The sequence below is a fragment of the Centruroides vittatus genome, unplaced genomic scaffold, assembly GCF_030686945.1.
Source record: "Centruroides vittatus isolate TY-2023 unplaced genomic scaffold, ASM3068694v2 scaffold_149, whole genome shotgun sequence".
Taxonomy (NCBI): domain Eukaryota; kingdom Metazoa; phylum Arthropoda; class Arachnida; order Scorpiones; family Buthidae; genus Centruroides; species Centruroides vittatus.
The window spans coordinates 1,250,883-1,265,927 of record NW_027122681.1 but is presented as its reverse complement, the minus strand read 5'-3'; the positions used below and the strand labels follow the sequence as shown (position 1 = coordinate 1,265,927).

General features: G+C 32.1%; 1 protein-coding gene across 1 annotated transcript in view; it reads left to right on the top strand.

Annotated features, from left to right (window-relative positions):
• The window catches only part of LOC136987313 (zinc finger MYM-type protein 3-like), a 52,320-nt gene that overhangs the window by 25,834 nt on the left and 11,441 nt on the right, over positions 1–15,045 (top strand). The window contains exons 2-8 of the mRNA XM_067285042.1: positions 5,633–6,949; positions 9,192–9,320; positions 11,198–11,312; positions 11,622–11,716; positions 14,136–14,378; positions 14,490–14,747; positions 14,824–15,018. Coding sequence (XP_067141143.1) covers positions 5,633–6,949; positions 9,192–9,320; positions 11,198–11,312; positions 11,622–11,716; positions 14,136–14,378; positions 14,490–14,747; positions 14,824–15,018 — 2,352 coding nt within the window. The remainder of the gene's footprint in view (positions 1–5,632; positions 6,950–9,191; positions 9,321–11,197; positions 11,313–11,621; positions 11,717–14,135; positions 14,379–14,489; positions 14,748–14,823; positions 15,019–15,045) is intronic.

Sequence of the window (15,045 nt, the reverse complement as noted above, 5' to 3'; positions counted from 1 at the left end):
CTGATGAAAAAGACAGGTGAAAGGCGATTAGCGTGCATTATCTGCTACAACAGAAGGGCTACAACATGACAAATTACAACTGAATTCAATGCAAGTGCATCACAAAGCATATCCCAACAAACAACAAGATTGGCTTTAGCAGCAGGAGACCATCAAGAGTGCCTTTGGTATGACAGAAAAAACAGAAAAATAGGGAAAAGGCAGCTGTTGTGGGCTAAGGAATGACGAAATTGGTCACTTGAGGACTGGAAAAAGTAGCCTGGTCCAATGAATCTCATTTCCTGCTCCATCATGCAGATGACAGGATCAGAATATGGTGCAAACAGCATGAATTCATGGACCCCCTCCTGCCAAATGACAACTCTTCAGGCTGGTGGCGGTGGAATTTTGGTCTGGGGAATGTTTTCATGGAGTACGCTGGGTTCCTTAATATTTGTGGACACATCTCTGAATAGCACAGCTTACCTCAACATCGTTGCCAATCACGTACACTTGTTTATGGCTGTAATATTCCCTGATGGAGATGGTCACTTTCAGCAGGACGATGCACCTTGCCACTCTGCTCGATCAGTCTCAAATTGGTTTGAGGAACATCAATCAGAGTTTAACGTGCTTGAATGGCCAGCTCAGTCTTCTGACCTCAATCCTATGGAGCATTTGTGGGACGAAGTCAAAAGAACACTTCAAAGCTTGGAAACGCCATCATCCAATTTGACCCAACTTAGAGCTGCCATTATGTCAGCATGGGCCAACATTCCTCAGCAATGGTATCAGCAACTTATTGAGTCCATGCCTAGAAGAATATCGGCTGTGATCAGAGCTAAAGGTGGACCAACTTGTTATTAGAGGGTGTCTCTAATTTTTTGGCCACTCAGTGTATATACAGTAGAATCCCCATAATTTTGTGGTAACAGATCTACTGAAATAATGTAAAAATACATTGGTTTGGCATGTGGACATGAAAAAAACATACACAAATTACCAGGGCTGTGGAGTCGGTAGATTTTTACACGACTCTGACTCCGATTTTTTCTTATGATTCGACCCTGACTCCAACCAAGGGCGGACTTGTTAACAAAGTAGGCCCGAAAATTCTGATGTCATCATGTGACCTCAGAATATTAGCATCAATAAATATTGTTCTAATAAAGATAGAACGTAGAAACTTTTTTATTCCAAAGCTAAAATATGCCTCTAAGTAATGAGTCAATGCAATAATTTTACTTTTCTGTTGTTATATATAACAGAGGAAAAGTGTAGCGATAGTTCAAAAAATGATCCCACCCTAAATTTTTGCACTTGGGGCACCTCGAAATGTCGAGACTTGCAAAAGATTCGGGTTTTTTCCTGTATGTACGAATGTTAGACTCTATGGGAGGCACGATTTTGAATCGGAGTCGGATGGTTTAACACAGGAGTTATTAAGCTTGAAAATGGTTGAACTAAATCGGTTGATACACATTCTAACACCCGTGAGTACAGAAAAAACCCGAATGCTTTTGCACTTCTCTATGTTTCGAGGCTTTCCGAGTCCAAAAGCGTAAAATTCTGAGAAAATCATTTTTTGACTGATCGTCGTTCTTTTCCTTTGTTATAGGCCTTACTGTATAATAGCCGGAAAAGTAATAATGACGACGATTCTGATTATTTTAAAAAAAAAATACAAAATAAAACAATTTAAAAAAATTAATTAAACATTAAAATTTGACACATCTACTGAATATATAAGTTCATTTATTGACTTGTTTGATGATGGCATTGGTATTTGGTAAACGTATATGAATAAAAATAGTAAATACATTCTTATACAAACAAATTAGTTTAATAAAAATGTTGTACAATACATAATATACGAGTATATTGGATAATATGTAAGTATACAGATACATTAAACTAAGTCAAGAATGAGAAGTATAAAGGAGAGGAGGGTATTATGGAATACCATTTACATTTCTAAAAATGACTTTACTGGTTTTTGATTAAATTCTGCAAAATCATCATGAGTACATACTATAACTAGTTGTAATGAACTGTCACTTGTAAAAAAAAATATATTTATAAAAAGTCACAAATGGAGGTTATTATGGAATAGTCGGGTAATATGGAATAGGTGGTTTAAACCATTTAAAAACTAATTATACCTCATAAAACATAGTTATTTTTAACTAAAAAACCACATTTTTAAGATTATGTGCATGTCATTTCTGCTTCGAGTCTATTTACAAAGTCACAGATATAATTTTCTTTCTCTGCTCGGTACAGTCAAGGTAAGCCCACAGAGAACAGCTGAAGCATTGAATCCAAATTTCCCCTCGTCGATCTTCGGAGAATTTTCTGTTACAGAAGATACATTCAGCATCTTCGTTTTCCAGTTATATGGAATACTATACTTTTACGTCGGGTATTATGAAATACCTAGTATTCCATAATACCCGACACGCCATCTTGGAAAATGAACCTTTACACTGATGAACAAAACACTGTCAGCTAAAAAACGGCCACAGTATAACAAACTACAATTCTTTTAGTGTACATTATGCTTAACATCAATGTTCAAGTCACATGTGTGTTAGTAGGTTAAAATGTTTGAAAACTTGCTTGCAAAACTCTTAAAAATCACAAAACACACTTTATTCTGTAGTGTGTAGTACGACAACAACAAGCAGTCAACTCTCACTGCACTGCATCATAGGAGTCTTTCTTGAGTAGTTTATGGTATTCCCAAGTGATAGCAGCAACAAACAGGGCCGAAACCTCGGTATTCCATATTTCCCGACTATTCCACAATACCCTCCTCTCTAACATTTAGACTGGTAAAAAAAAAAAAAAGAGGTTGCTTATTTTGCCATGTTGTTTAATTTATTTTTTTCCATCTCTGTTATAAACTGAATTACTCCTTACAAAAAAAAAATCACTTCTATTAAGTCAGCATTCACTGAAGTTCTTAAATCATATTTAATAATTTTAAGAGCGGAAAATAAACGCTCTACCGAAACTCGGTTGGTGACAATGCTGTGATAATCAATGTTGTATTTTGGATAATGTCTGGATAGTGCAGTATTGCCGTTTTAACATCCAAACTTGAAGAGTGGTCAATGTGATTTATTTTTTCCAGTGCATAATAAATATCATCTTCAAATTTTGTACGATTTCTTTTTCTGTCTGTTTTCATATTAGAACTCAAGCTTAGTTTTGAAGGTAGAGACAAGTTTTATAAACAAAAATATAAAAAACACTAGCAGATGAGCCAGATGATGCTCACGCATAAAGTAACAATAATGAAGATTAAGATATTTAGATTATAGCCGATTTTACCCATTTTCGCTGGGTGCAAGAATTAGGTCCTCTCTCTTCCGAGACTAATTAGAGAATTTTTAGATGAGTCTAAAAGTATGTTTGATTTTTCACGAAAACGCAAAATACCGCATCTAAAATAGCACGGTAGAAATGGAGTTCTTCAGGGTAATCCTTAACCCTCTCCCTCTTCCCTCCACAAGAGGAATTTCGAAAAATTCCTTAGTGTACATTCTTATGATGTATCCTAACTGTGTACCAAATTTCAACTCTTAACTGTTTGAACTTTGAGCTTATCATTATTATTACAGTATTATTATTATTATTAACCCATCTCGATTATATTATAAGATTGTGAATGCTAATAACGAGTAAAATATTCATCAAGTCCGACCACCCTGGAGATATGACACGTGACCCCTTCTACCCTGTCGACCTTTAATAGAGAACCAAAATTTAATACCATTAATGCCCTTTATACACACGCTACTGTGCCAAATTTTGTTTCTTAAACTTTACTCATTCTGAGGTATTGTTTAATAGTTCAGAGCAGAATAAAGAAATTAGACGCCAACATATGCGCGTGGATGTGCAAATTTTTCCCTTTATTTGACATTTTTTGGGTTAAAGAGATCTCCAAACGTATAGATTTGCAATAAAACTCGGAGAGTCAAATGTGACATGATTAAAATACTTTTTCGTTTTTTATATACAAAACAAGTTGGGAAAGTGAAAAGGAGTTGGAGTCGGGGGATTTTTGACGACTCCGACTCCGGCTAAAATAACAAAACTCCACGACTTCGACTCCACAGCCCTGCAAATTACAAATATTTTTTATAGGTCTGTTCTCAAGATCCATTTTAACACAATTCTACTCTATAGTAATGGACTTTTCAATGTAATGGAAAAGTCTGTAATAACAAACAGTCGTGATAAAACAGACTTTCATTATAATGAACCAATCTCTTCAGTCTTTTGATGGTCCATTATATTGAGCTTTACTGTAACTAAATATTGACAATTCAAAAGATAAAATTTCTTGAAAAATTTTTGTTAGATCACATTAGTTCTAATTTGGAGGTTCGAATTAGGGCTGTTGTGGTTTTGATATATAAATAGGATTAATACAAATTTTTGTTTTATTAAAGAGGAAAATATCAAATGGAGTTTTTAAAAAAATCAGTTCAAAATCGTGTAAAAAATCTGTGTAAAAACTGAATTGTATATACAGTAAGACCCTGCTTAATACGGGGAATGCGTTCCTGGATGACAAAGTGCTAAGCAAAACAGCGTTAAACGAGATCATTTTAACATAGAGTAAATAGGGAAAAGGTAACGCAACTAAAAATAAACAGATTTTACTATAATTTTAAGTTGGTTTTATATTAATTTGCATAAAAATATATGTTAAATAACACACAAACATATACACACAGAAATGTAAAGTTCATATTTTGTGATGAAGGTCCTGGCTTTTCCGAAATTTTTGTTTTTTTGCGATAAAGTCGTGTAGTTTCATTTATCGCTTTCTTTTTCTTTTCTTAAGCAAATGTCGGTAGCAGAAGATTGCATCCAAAACGCCTTGTTTTGCTTTTGCACTCCTTTCAAAATCTGGATCATTTGCTATAATTTGATCAACGATTTCGGTTACCAAACTTTTACTAGAGAAATCTGTAACAAGTTGTTTAGGTACTTTATTTTCAGAATCTCTATTTTCCAGTTCTACACGATTTCCTTGTTCTGCCAGTTCTTGAAGGTCGTCTTTGGTAAGGCTTTCACCAGAAACTTGCAGTAACTCCTCAATATCCTGCACGTCTACATCTCCTAGTCCTGCTGTATCAATTAAGTTGACCGTGATAGGCTCTTCTCATTGAGAATTCTTGGATACCTTCGGCCATAACTTCTTCCACGCTTCGTTCATGCATCTATCAGTTAATTCTTTCCAAGCGAAGTTGATATTGCCTATGGCATCCGCAATGTTATATTTTTTCCAAAATTGCGCCAAACAAACATAGATTTAAGGGAAGTACAGTGCTACGATGAATTGCCACCTTTTGCCGATTGATTCGTGTTTGGGGATAATCATATTATATATGAATCAATGAAATGACACAATAATTTTTAAATCAGCATAAATTTTGAGCTTTTTTAAGGCTTTGAGCAGACTGTGTTATATCGAATCAGCATTAAGTGGGGTCTTACTGTATATCAAAAATTATAAAATCTGTACATAACAGAACAATGATAAATGAAGTTTAATTGATATTTAACTGATATAATTTAAATATAAAAATTATAATCGTCATTAAAACAAAATTTTATTTATTTATTTTAATAGGATGAACACACTTCTCCAAACTTGGAAAAAGATGCATGTTCACCTCCTCCTCCACCAGAGACTTGTACAAATATACAGAATAGAACTGTAGAATCAGCCGGAAGTGCAGAGTTATATCCTCATGTATCTGTTATCACACCGTTAAATGAAGATGATAGAAACTGTGAGGAAATAACTTCCGATAATAAGGACTACTGCAACGAGTCTTACGAGAATTGTGATGACGTTGATTCGAGAGATCCTGCCGAGATGTGTGAAAGTACTTTAGAAGAAATTTCGGGAAATGAACCGTGGATCATAGTCGACTCCGTTGAAGACGATTCAGAATCGTTTGAGAACAGTTCAGAATGTAGAGATCAAAGCGTGCACAATGAATCTTTTCAGGCCAGTAAAAGCGACAAAGAAGAAAACGAAAATTTATCTTGCCCCCGTGAATCCAGTCCATGTTTAATTACTATAAGTGAAGTTAGACAAAATGAACCTTGGTTGAGTGATGATAGTGGAAGTAATATTGGAAAGAATGGTTTACCGAAGGAGGAATTTATTCTCTCGGAAACCACTTGTAAGACAATTCAGGAAGAAGAAGAACCAGAGAAACCAGTTTGCAGTTCAGAAGCCACAGCAGAATTCAAAACTGATTCAGCAGAAGGTCGCTTAGTAAATCCTGTTAATTGTGTTAATGAAAACGAAAATAAAAATATAGTGCAATCAAGCCCAGTAACTAAGACAGAAATAAATAATGAAAACCTGCTTACCGAAGATGGCAACGAAAATAATCAAACAGAGACACTTACCAAAGAAAAATGTAACCAAGAAGATTTAAAACAGAGTCATGAAGAGCCAATGGACATAAATGAAATAAAAGAGATTTGCAAAGAGTTGGTGGAAACGAGCGATGCAAAACAAATTCCCGAAGAATTAGAAATTAGCAGCGTAAAGCGGAGTGGCGACGAATCGGCGGAAGCAGAAAGTATAGAACAAAATTGCGAAGAGTCAGTTGAAGAAAGTGATGCAAAACAAAATTGTAAAGAGTCAGTAGATATTAGTAGTGAAAAACAGAGTTGTGAAGAGTTAATGGAAGTAAGTAGTGTAGAACAAAATTTTAATGAAGAACCAATGGAAGTAGAAAATACAAGGCCAGAAAATGACGGCGACAGTGTAGAAACCAAAGAAGATAAATCTGAAAATGCAAAATGTGAACAAAAAGTAGATAAAGAAGTCATGTCAGAATGTGAAGAGGAGAAAATGAATTCAGTAGAATCTTCAAATGAAGACTGTACTTTAGAAAAAAGCAAAGACAGCACTTCTGATAAAAAGGTATAAATTTATATTACATATGTTTTAAATTTAAATAAATTAAATTAGAACTATTCATTTTTTTAAGGAAATCTACAGTTTAAATGAAACTAAAATTCTGAATTTAAAAAAAGAAAGGTAGAAAATTTGTTTTCAGTTATTGCTGACATATTTTAGATTATTATAATTTGGTTGTAGCTTAATTAGAACATAAATCAGCAGACTGACTTTAAATTAAAGTTAGTTCCATGTACATTCATTCCTTGGTACGTGCAAATTGGTCCCAGGACTCGCGTATGCTCAAGTCTCTTATATAAAATGGCATAGTGCATATGATTCCCCATATCTTTTATCCTCCTGTAAACTTTAAATCATTTCTGGATTACTTATAATACTTAATACAATGTAATTGCTACATAGATAATTGTTTTACTCTATTGTTTAAGGAATAATGTCTTGCAGATGCCACCATTATAGATTTAATTACATAGTATATGTCAGTAATGATGTAACATTTTCTTTTTTCGGAACATTCTGAAGTTTTTAAAAATATTTTCAGTTTGCATTTGGTTGAATCTGCAGATGCAGAGGGTCAACTGTATTAGATACACTTCGAATTCCTACAGTTACGATGGTTTTCACATCACTAGATAGCAAAGAGGCATTTGTCTGCCTCTTTGAGAGAGAGTTATGGAGACTCATCATTGGTTTAGAGCAGGGGTCGGCAATCTATGGTCTGTGCGCCAAACGTGGCACACGGGACAATTTTCAGTGGCACTCTAATTAAATAGAAATGAAGTAAAAATTATATTTTAATTATTGATTACACATTTAAATGAAAGACATAGTTCAGCGAAGGCCATACTACAGTAAAAATGAATCTTTTGTTTGTATATTTCTATTACAGTGCATGCGTTTACATTCCGCGTCACCATCTACATGTTATTCATGTAAGAACATAATTCAATTAACAATTTAATTTCAAAATTATACATTTTTGAAGTCCGTTACAACCAGACTAATTTGGATAACATATATAATAAACATGGTAGAATCATGTCAGCACTCGGAATAAGACTATAACTTATGTTTGGCACAACACCGCCGAAAGGTTGCCGACCCCTGGTTTAGAGTATGAAGAATTTCATTTGGATGGTCTGATCCAGATATGTTTGATCCCATTCTTCATTTTCTGACTAACCCAAATGTAGATCATGTCTATTACAATGGGCAAAAAATAAAACAAATCATGTAACTTGTACAAAGTTAGTGCCCTGTTCCATCAAATTAATTCTTTATCATTGCACTTATAAATATGACATAGTTACATGAACTTGGTATAATTAATTTTTCACATAATTTGCTGCAAAATCTTTGCTTTGTATCAGTTTTATGAAACTTTCTAGTCAAGTGAAAACACTAAAGTTCAGCTGTAGATTTTTTACTTGACTAGAAGGTCTTAGCCTTGTATTTTAATTTTGTCTTTAGTGCCATGTTTTCTCAATTCTGATGTACCATTGAATCTAACGCGCACCCAGGTTTCAAGATGTAAAAATCTGAAAAAGTTAGCTTGCGAATATAATGCAGCTGAAACAAGTTAATTCATTTAAACAGTAATAATGGTGTTTTTTGAAAAGGTATTTTATATTTGTGTTTATGATGCTTCATAATGCCCACATCATTTTTGAATGTATTATCATCAGCTATAGAGGATCTGTGGACCAATACAAAATCACAATAAAAATTGTTGTACAGTTAACAATTTAACAAGATTTTATAAAGGAAATCTTTACCAACATTCATATGATAAATAAACTGATACATAAACTCTTAATAATTAGTGCAGAGTTCAGCGTTAACAAACGCCGTATTAACGCTGAACTCGGCGGTAATTATCAAGAGTCTATACAAATTTTGGCGTGAGTTTTTTATCTATCTATTTCTATAACTGATACATTAAGAACACAACACATAAGAAACCATTGCTACGTTTGAGTGCCTGACTTACTTGCTTCATGAATTTTTAATATGAAGACTGCTTTCTCTGCATCAGTGTAGCTTGCCATTTTCCCAGACATGATCGACACAAGCACCATTTCTGGAAAAATGTATGTTACCAGTACTGAATATAAAAGAATATTTTACAATAAATAAGTAATATGTCTTTAGATGTTATTACTTTACTTTATAATAATTTCAAAAAATTGTAAACTGATCAAGAAATTTTGAATTAATTAACTGTATTAATGAATTATATTTTTAGACGTCAGAAACTGCGGAAGATAAAAATCACTCAAAAGAGGAAGTGAACCAAGAAATAAATTTTGAAGAGAAGGATTCGTCTGCAATTAACGAAGAAGAGAAAAAAAAGGAAAGTGAAGCTGAAATAAAAGTAAGAAAAATTACGATGTTCATTTACTTGCATTTTATCGCTGTTGGAATATTAAACCACAGATCTACGGATTAGGTTTATTCATAGTTTTGTCATATGCAAAGTCGTTGGGGCAGTTAAGACGTCGGCCTACATCTCTCGGAACCAGGTGTCAGATCCCGGCAGCCAAAAAACTCTTGGAATTTTTTAGAGAGTGGTCTGTCTCGGCACTGCCCGTCCTCCTTTCCTTGCTGTCTAGCAGAACCTATGATTGGCTTGAGTAAAGACCCTTTTAATGCCCGCAAGGCAGACAGAATTTTAAAAAAAAGAGCATATCCAACTTTGTATTTATATTAATACCTAGAATTATTAGAAAATTTAAGTTAAAACTTTTAATTCTCATTTGAAGTATAATGAAATAAAGTAATTAAAAGCACTGATGAGTTTTTCATAGTAGACTTTTAAAAATAATGAAAAATAAGATTAAAAACCTGTATCACATTAGTTATATTAAAACATCAGTTTTCTAATTTCGGTTTTATTTCTCTTCTTTGTTCAATTGATTAGGTCATCACTTTAACATTTTAAGTTAAGAATTCAGCTTTATTTAATTAGTAGTAATAAAATGAAAAGTTGCTTGCAGCTGAACACTTTCTTTGCTGTATTTTTTTAAACAGTAGAACTTGGATAATTCGAGTATTTCCTCCAAATACCAGAATTTCCTACAGACGTAATGCAAGGATACTAAAATACTATTTTAATTTGGACTTTTTTTATGTTAATTCAAAATAAAATTGTGAAAAATTTATGAAAATCAGTTGCATTATTAAGGTAAAATGTGTTCTGGCACTAATGTTAGTAATGTTAATTGGGAGATTCCAGAATATAGTATTCAGGGCGTTTCTTAGCTTCAACCCATTTAAAAAATTTTTTTTAGCTTTAAGCCAGTTTGTCGAGAGATAGGAAGATGTAAGCGAAGCAGGCTTTTGGTCCTTCGATAAATTTGAAGAATTCGCTTTTAACAAACAGAATACATTTATTTAAAAAAAATCCAAGATTTTTAAGAAATGTAATTGGCAAAAATACTTACGTAACATTAAAAATTTGTAATGTAAAACAGTACTTGTACCATATTGTATTTGGTTAATGTTACCTATGGTTCCAAGATGGCGGCTCGTCTGATTCCAGCAAGACATTCTAACCTAACCTAACCTAACCTAACCTATTCTAATAATTTTATTGGTAATAATTATGGTAATTTATTAGAATAGGTTAGGTTAGAACGTGCGTCCCCACTGTTTCCCTTCTTCTATTTGCTGGAATCAGAGACGGGCCGCCATCTTGGAACCATAGGTAACATTAACCTTGTATTTTATTTACATATTTTTAATGCCAATATTCAAATTTTTTTTGAATAATTTGAATTTTTTTATGGTTTCTTCAACGTCAAATTATCCAAGTTTTACTGCATATGTAGGAAATTGTGAAAGATAATATATTTCTAACAGAGAATATATTGTTACCGTGTCTAAATGATAAAAAAAAATTAAATTCATATACAATAAACCGTGCAAATATGTACATATATAAGTGAAAATGCTTAAATTGATATTCTACTTAATAAAAATATATTTTTTGACTACTTAAATTGTCATATTACTATTTTAAAAAACTTTTATACTAATATTTATATCAACAATTGCTTATTGTAATAAGTAAACAAAATATAAAAGGAATTTTTTTGCACAGCTAGAAACAACACTCTCTATAGGAGCGGTAAATGTGTTAAGAACTATTGGAACAATTATACAAATTATTATAAATTTGAATATAAATCTATTAACTAGAATGGTAAAATTATACACATTAAACTTAGAGTTAATTTTGTTATATTTCAGGGTTATATAACGGATACCATGAACGAACTACTCGGATTGTTTGGTTACGATAATGTAGACGAAAGCATGAAGGATAACTTAAAACTCGAAAAGATTAGTTCTTCCATATCAGGAAGTAAGCTTATTTTTAAGTATATAATTCTATATTTATAGCTATGATCAAGTCTGAATCTATAGAGATAGTTAGATATCTTTATATTATTGAACTTTTATTTAATTTATTAAAAATAATTTAATGAAAAATAGTGCATAATACATAAATTATTTAGTGTGAATTTTAATTACTTAGTTTCTTGTCTTTTTTTTTTTTAATTTTACTATTTTATTTTCACTTTATAAATCTTAAAATTCATTAAAAATTACTTTAATCTGTTAAAATAAATTCTTATGGAGAAATATGATAACTTCAAATTTTCTTTATTAGAAAAAACACCAGACCTTTCCGACCAAGCATCTTCCAAATCGGCCGAACCCGTCAAGAAAGATTCGTCGAGTCGTGTTTGTACCGAATGCCATGCGGTACGTTTTATCTCACGCATATTTACGAATTGCATTTCCGCGTGGCTTTGAGAAATAGCCGTCGCGGTAAAAATTATCTTACATTTATTGGAATACCAAAGAGAAGAGTGCTTTCTATCGGTTATCACCGGTCAAATCAGTTTGGAAAAATTATAAAGCTGCTAATATTTCAACTTGCTCTTTTAGAAAAATTAATTAAAAACATGACAAGCTTTATTTTCTGTATTAAGTTATACCAGAAATCAAGTTTTACTTTTATCTGCAGATTGTTCTGCTGCCGGCTGCAAGAGAGCTTTACGAACAAATTTATCAGAGTTTTAAATGTTCGATTCAGTTCTGTTTATTTGTTTTATTTTCTATATTTGCTACTGCATTTGCTGTTTTCTGCAGGGCAGGGGCTAAAACTCGATTAGGTTTAAGTTAATTAAATAATGAATTAAATACTCCTCTGAAAACTGCACTTGTCTTAACCACAGTACTATTACTCAAACCTTTGAAATGCAGTACAGTTTTAATTGTCAAATGTTTTCGATCATCTTAACCTACTTCAGGACAATGAAGAACAAAAGCTGGAATGTCATCTCAAACAAATTGATTTTGATTATTAATGTTTCAGAACAATGAAAACATAAATGCGCACGTTGGACCTCTACTCATATTAAAATCTAAATCTATGTAGAAATCCAACACGTGTATATAAATTTTTGTTGTTATAAAATGTTATTTTAGTATGTTTGGTTTTGGTTTTGATTTGTATATTTTATTTATATAGGGTATTTAAGGTGATTGAGAACATCTGAAAATCAAAACAGTACTGTATGTTAAAGGTTTGAGTAATGATAATAAATTAAGTATACAGTAAACCCTGCTAACTTGGACAAATTATTATTTTTTTTTTCCAAAAAATTGTACGGTAATTTTAAATTATTTGACAATAGACAAATTTTAAGTTTTTTATAGCTGAATACAAAATCAAAAAACTTCAGCTAGATCTACCCGAAAAGTACAGTAGTTAAATTGGCAACACAGGATTTGATATTTGCTCAGCCGCTGCACTGAGTAAATATGTACAGGTATCCCTTGCATGACACTGTAGATATGTTCCAAAAAAGTGTCGTGTTATGTGAATTCATGCCATATGAAACAAAGGAGTAATGCAAAACATAGTTCCAAAAGTTAACGAAACTATAATTATCTTTTTCGTTACTAAGAGAAATATATTTTATTAAAGCAATCAATAATTAATTTTAGTTAAACAAGGGCATTTTCTTTTTACAAAGTATAATTTTTTTCTGAGCCTTTTTGTTGATCTTGATCAGAAGTATCAGCAATATCCTCATTGTTTTATTTTTATCATAAAAATTTTTTATGGATGATAAAATAAAGATATGTTATTAATTGAAAATTTGTTATAGTGGGTCACATTTGTTTGGTTGAGTACAAAACAATTTTTTTTTCTTTTTCTCAGAATTTGTGTTTGAATACCAAATTGTTCCAGTACCAAGATACTACTGTATTTTGTCATTTTTACAAATGATTACTTGCCTATGGTTAAAAGAAAGTTTAATGACATTTACCTAAAAATATTTTAATAAATTTTAGTAAATACAAAGATTAATCATACATATTAATTCTGTATTTTATGTTTTAATCCAATTTATTTTTTAGTGTCATTCCTTTACATATCATTATATTTTTGTAATTTTTATACATTTATATGTAATTTAAATTCCATGCATTTGCAGGACAAACAATTTGAAAAATTGTTAGTTGCTATTCAGGTTTTATTCGAAAGATGTCAGAATATGTACACCGGAGAACAGTACAGTTTCACGTATCTAAAAGCCTTTTACCGGTGCGCGTATTGTCACTTTAAACCAAGTAACTACAAACGTTTTCAAACCTTAATGGTTCTTCTTCAGGTAATGATCCCCAGGTAACGATTCGGGAACAACGTTCCGGATCGTATTTCTTCACAACTTTGAATCGAAGTGCATTCCATTAGGGGATCATTACCCGAAGAAGAACCGTTAAGGTTTGAAAACGTTTGTAGTTACTTGGTTTAGAGTGATGATACGCGCACCAGTAAAAGGCTTTTAGATACGTGAAACTGTACAGGTTCTATTCCTTGAATTTGAATGTTTTGTTTTCTATGAGTGATTTTTGCCTGAAAAGGACAGTTATATACTGTCAACAATACTTGCAAAATAAATTTGTTTATGTAATGCTGACAGACAGATATGTACATTATCTTTTTCTAACAGTATTTGCTGCTGTTCTAATGAGAATGTCATATATTGTTCTTATTATTGCTGCTGTTCTAATGAGAATGTCATATATTGTTCTTCAGTCTTCATCTTTATATAAGAAAAATAAAGTAAGAAAACCATAAGAATTAAATTAAATTCTTCTTTTGTAGACAAAAAAACTGAAATACCAAGTTCTGTTTCAAGGAAAAACTAGATTTCTTTGTTCCGATACATGTTTTCAAGTTTTCCGTAGTAAACAGAAATTAACTCCCACTAGTTCTTCAAGTAGTCTGACTTCTAATCACGAAATGTGTGCTCAGTGCAAAAAGGAAATAAAAAACGGACAGGGATATTTTCCAACTGGAGAAAATAAACCGTTATGTTCCGAAGACTGTATGCAGAAATATCAACAGGTAATTAATATATTTGATTATTTCATTTGATTTTTGGAATTAATGTGATAATTTAAACCGAAATTACAATTAATTTCAAAACATAACTATATCGTTTGTGTTAATTTTAAGATTCATGGACCAAAACAAGTATGTTCTCAATGTAAAAACAACATCGAAGGTCGAACAAAATGTTTAACATGGGAAACTATGGAATTTTGTAATGAGGAATGTTTAGGAAAGTATCAAACTTTTCTTGGTAGCCATTGTACGTGTTGTCAAGCAGCCGTACAGCGATCTTCTCTCGGGAAATATTGTGTAAGATTTGGATCTGACATAAGGCAGTTTTGCTCTGGACGATGTTTAGAGGAATTTAAGAAAGGATTGAAGGTAATAAAATGTTTAATGAATATCATTGATTTTAAAATGTTTATCATTTTAAAAACTACATATTGGTTATTCATAGGTTTGCAGCTTCTGTCAAAAAGATTTATCTAGTGGACAAGAGGGTTTCCTTGCTCCTGTCGGCGACAAAGGTTATTTTAAAGATTTTTGTAGCCAGCAGTGCATGGAAAGATATGAAATGATGAACAATGCATCTGCTACTCCTCCAACACAGAAATGTTCGGTCTGTTGCAAAACAGCGCCAATTAAAGTACAAGTAAGCATATTGTTTTTCTCTACAACG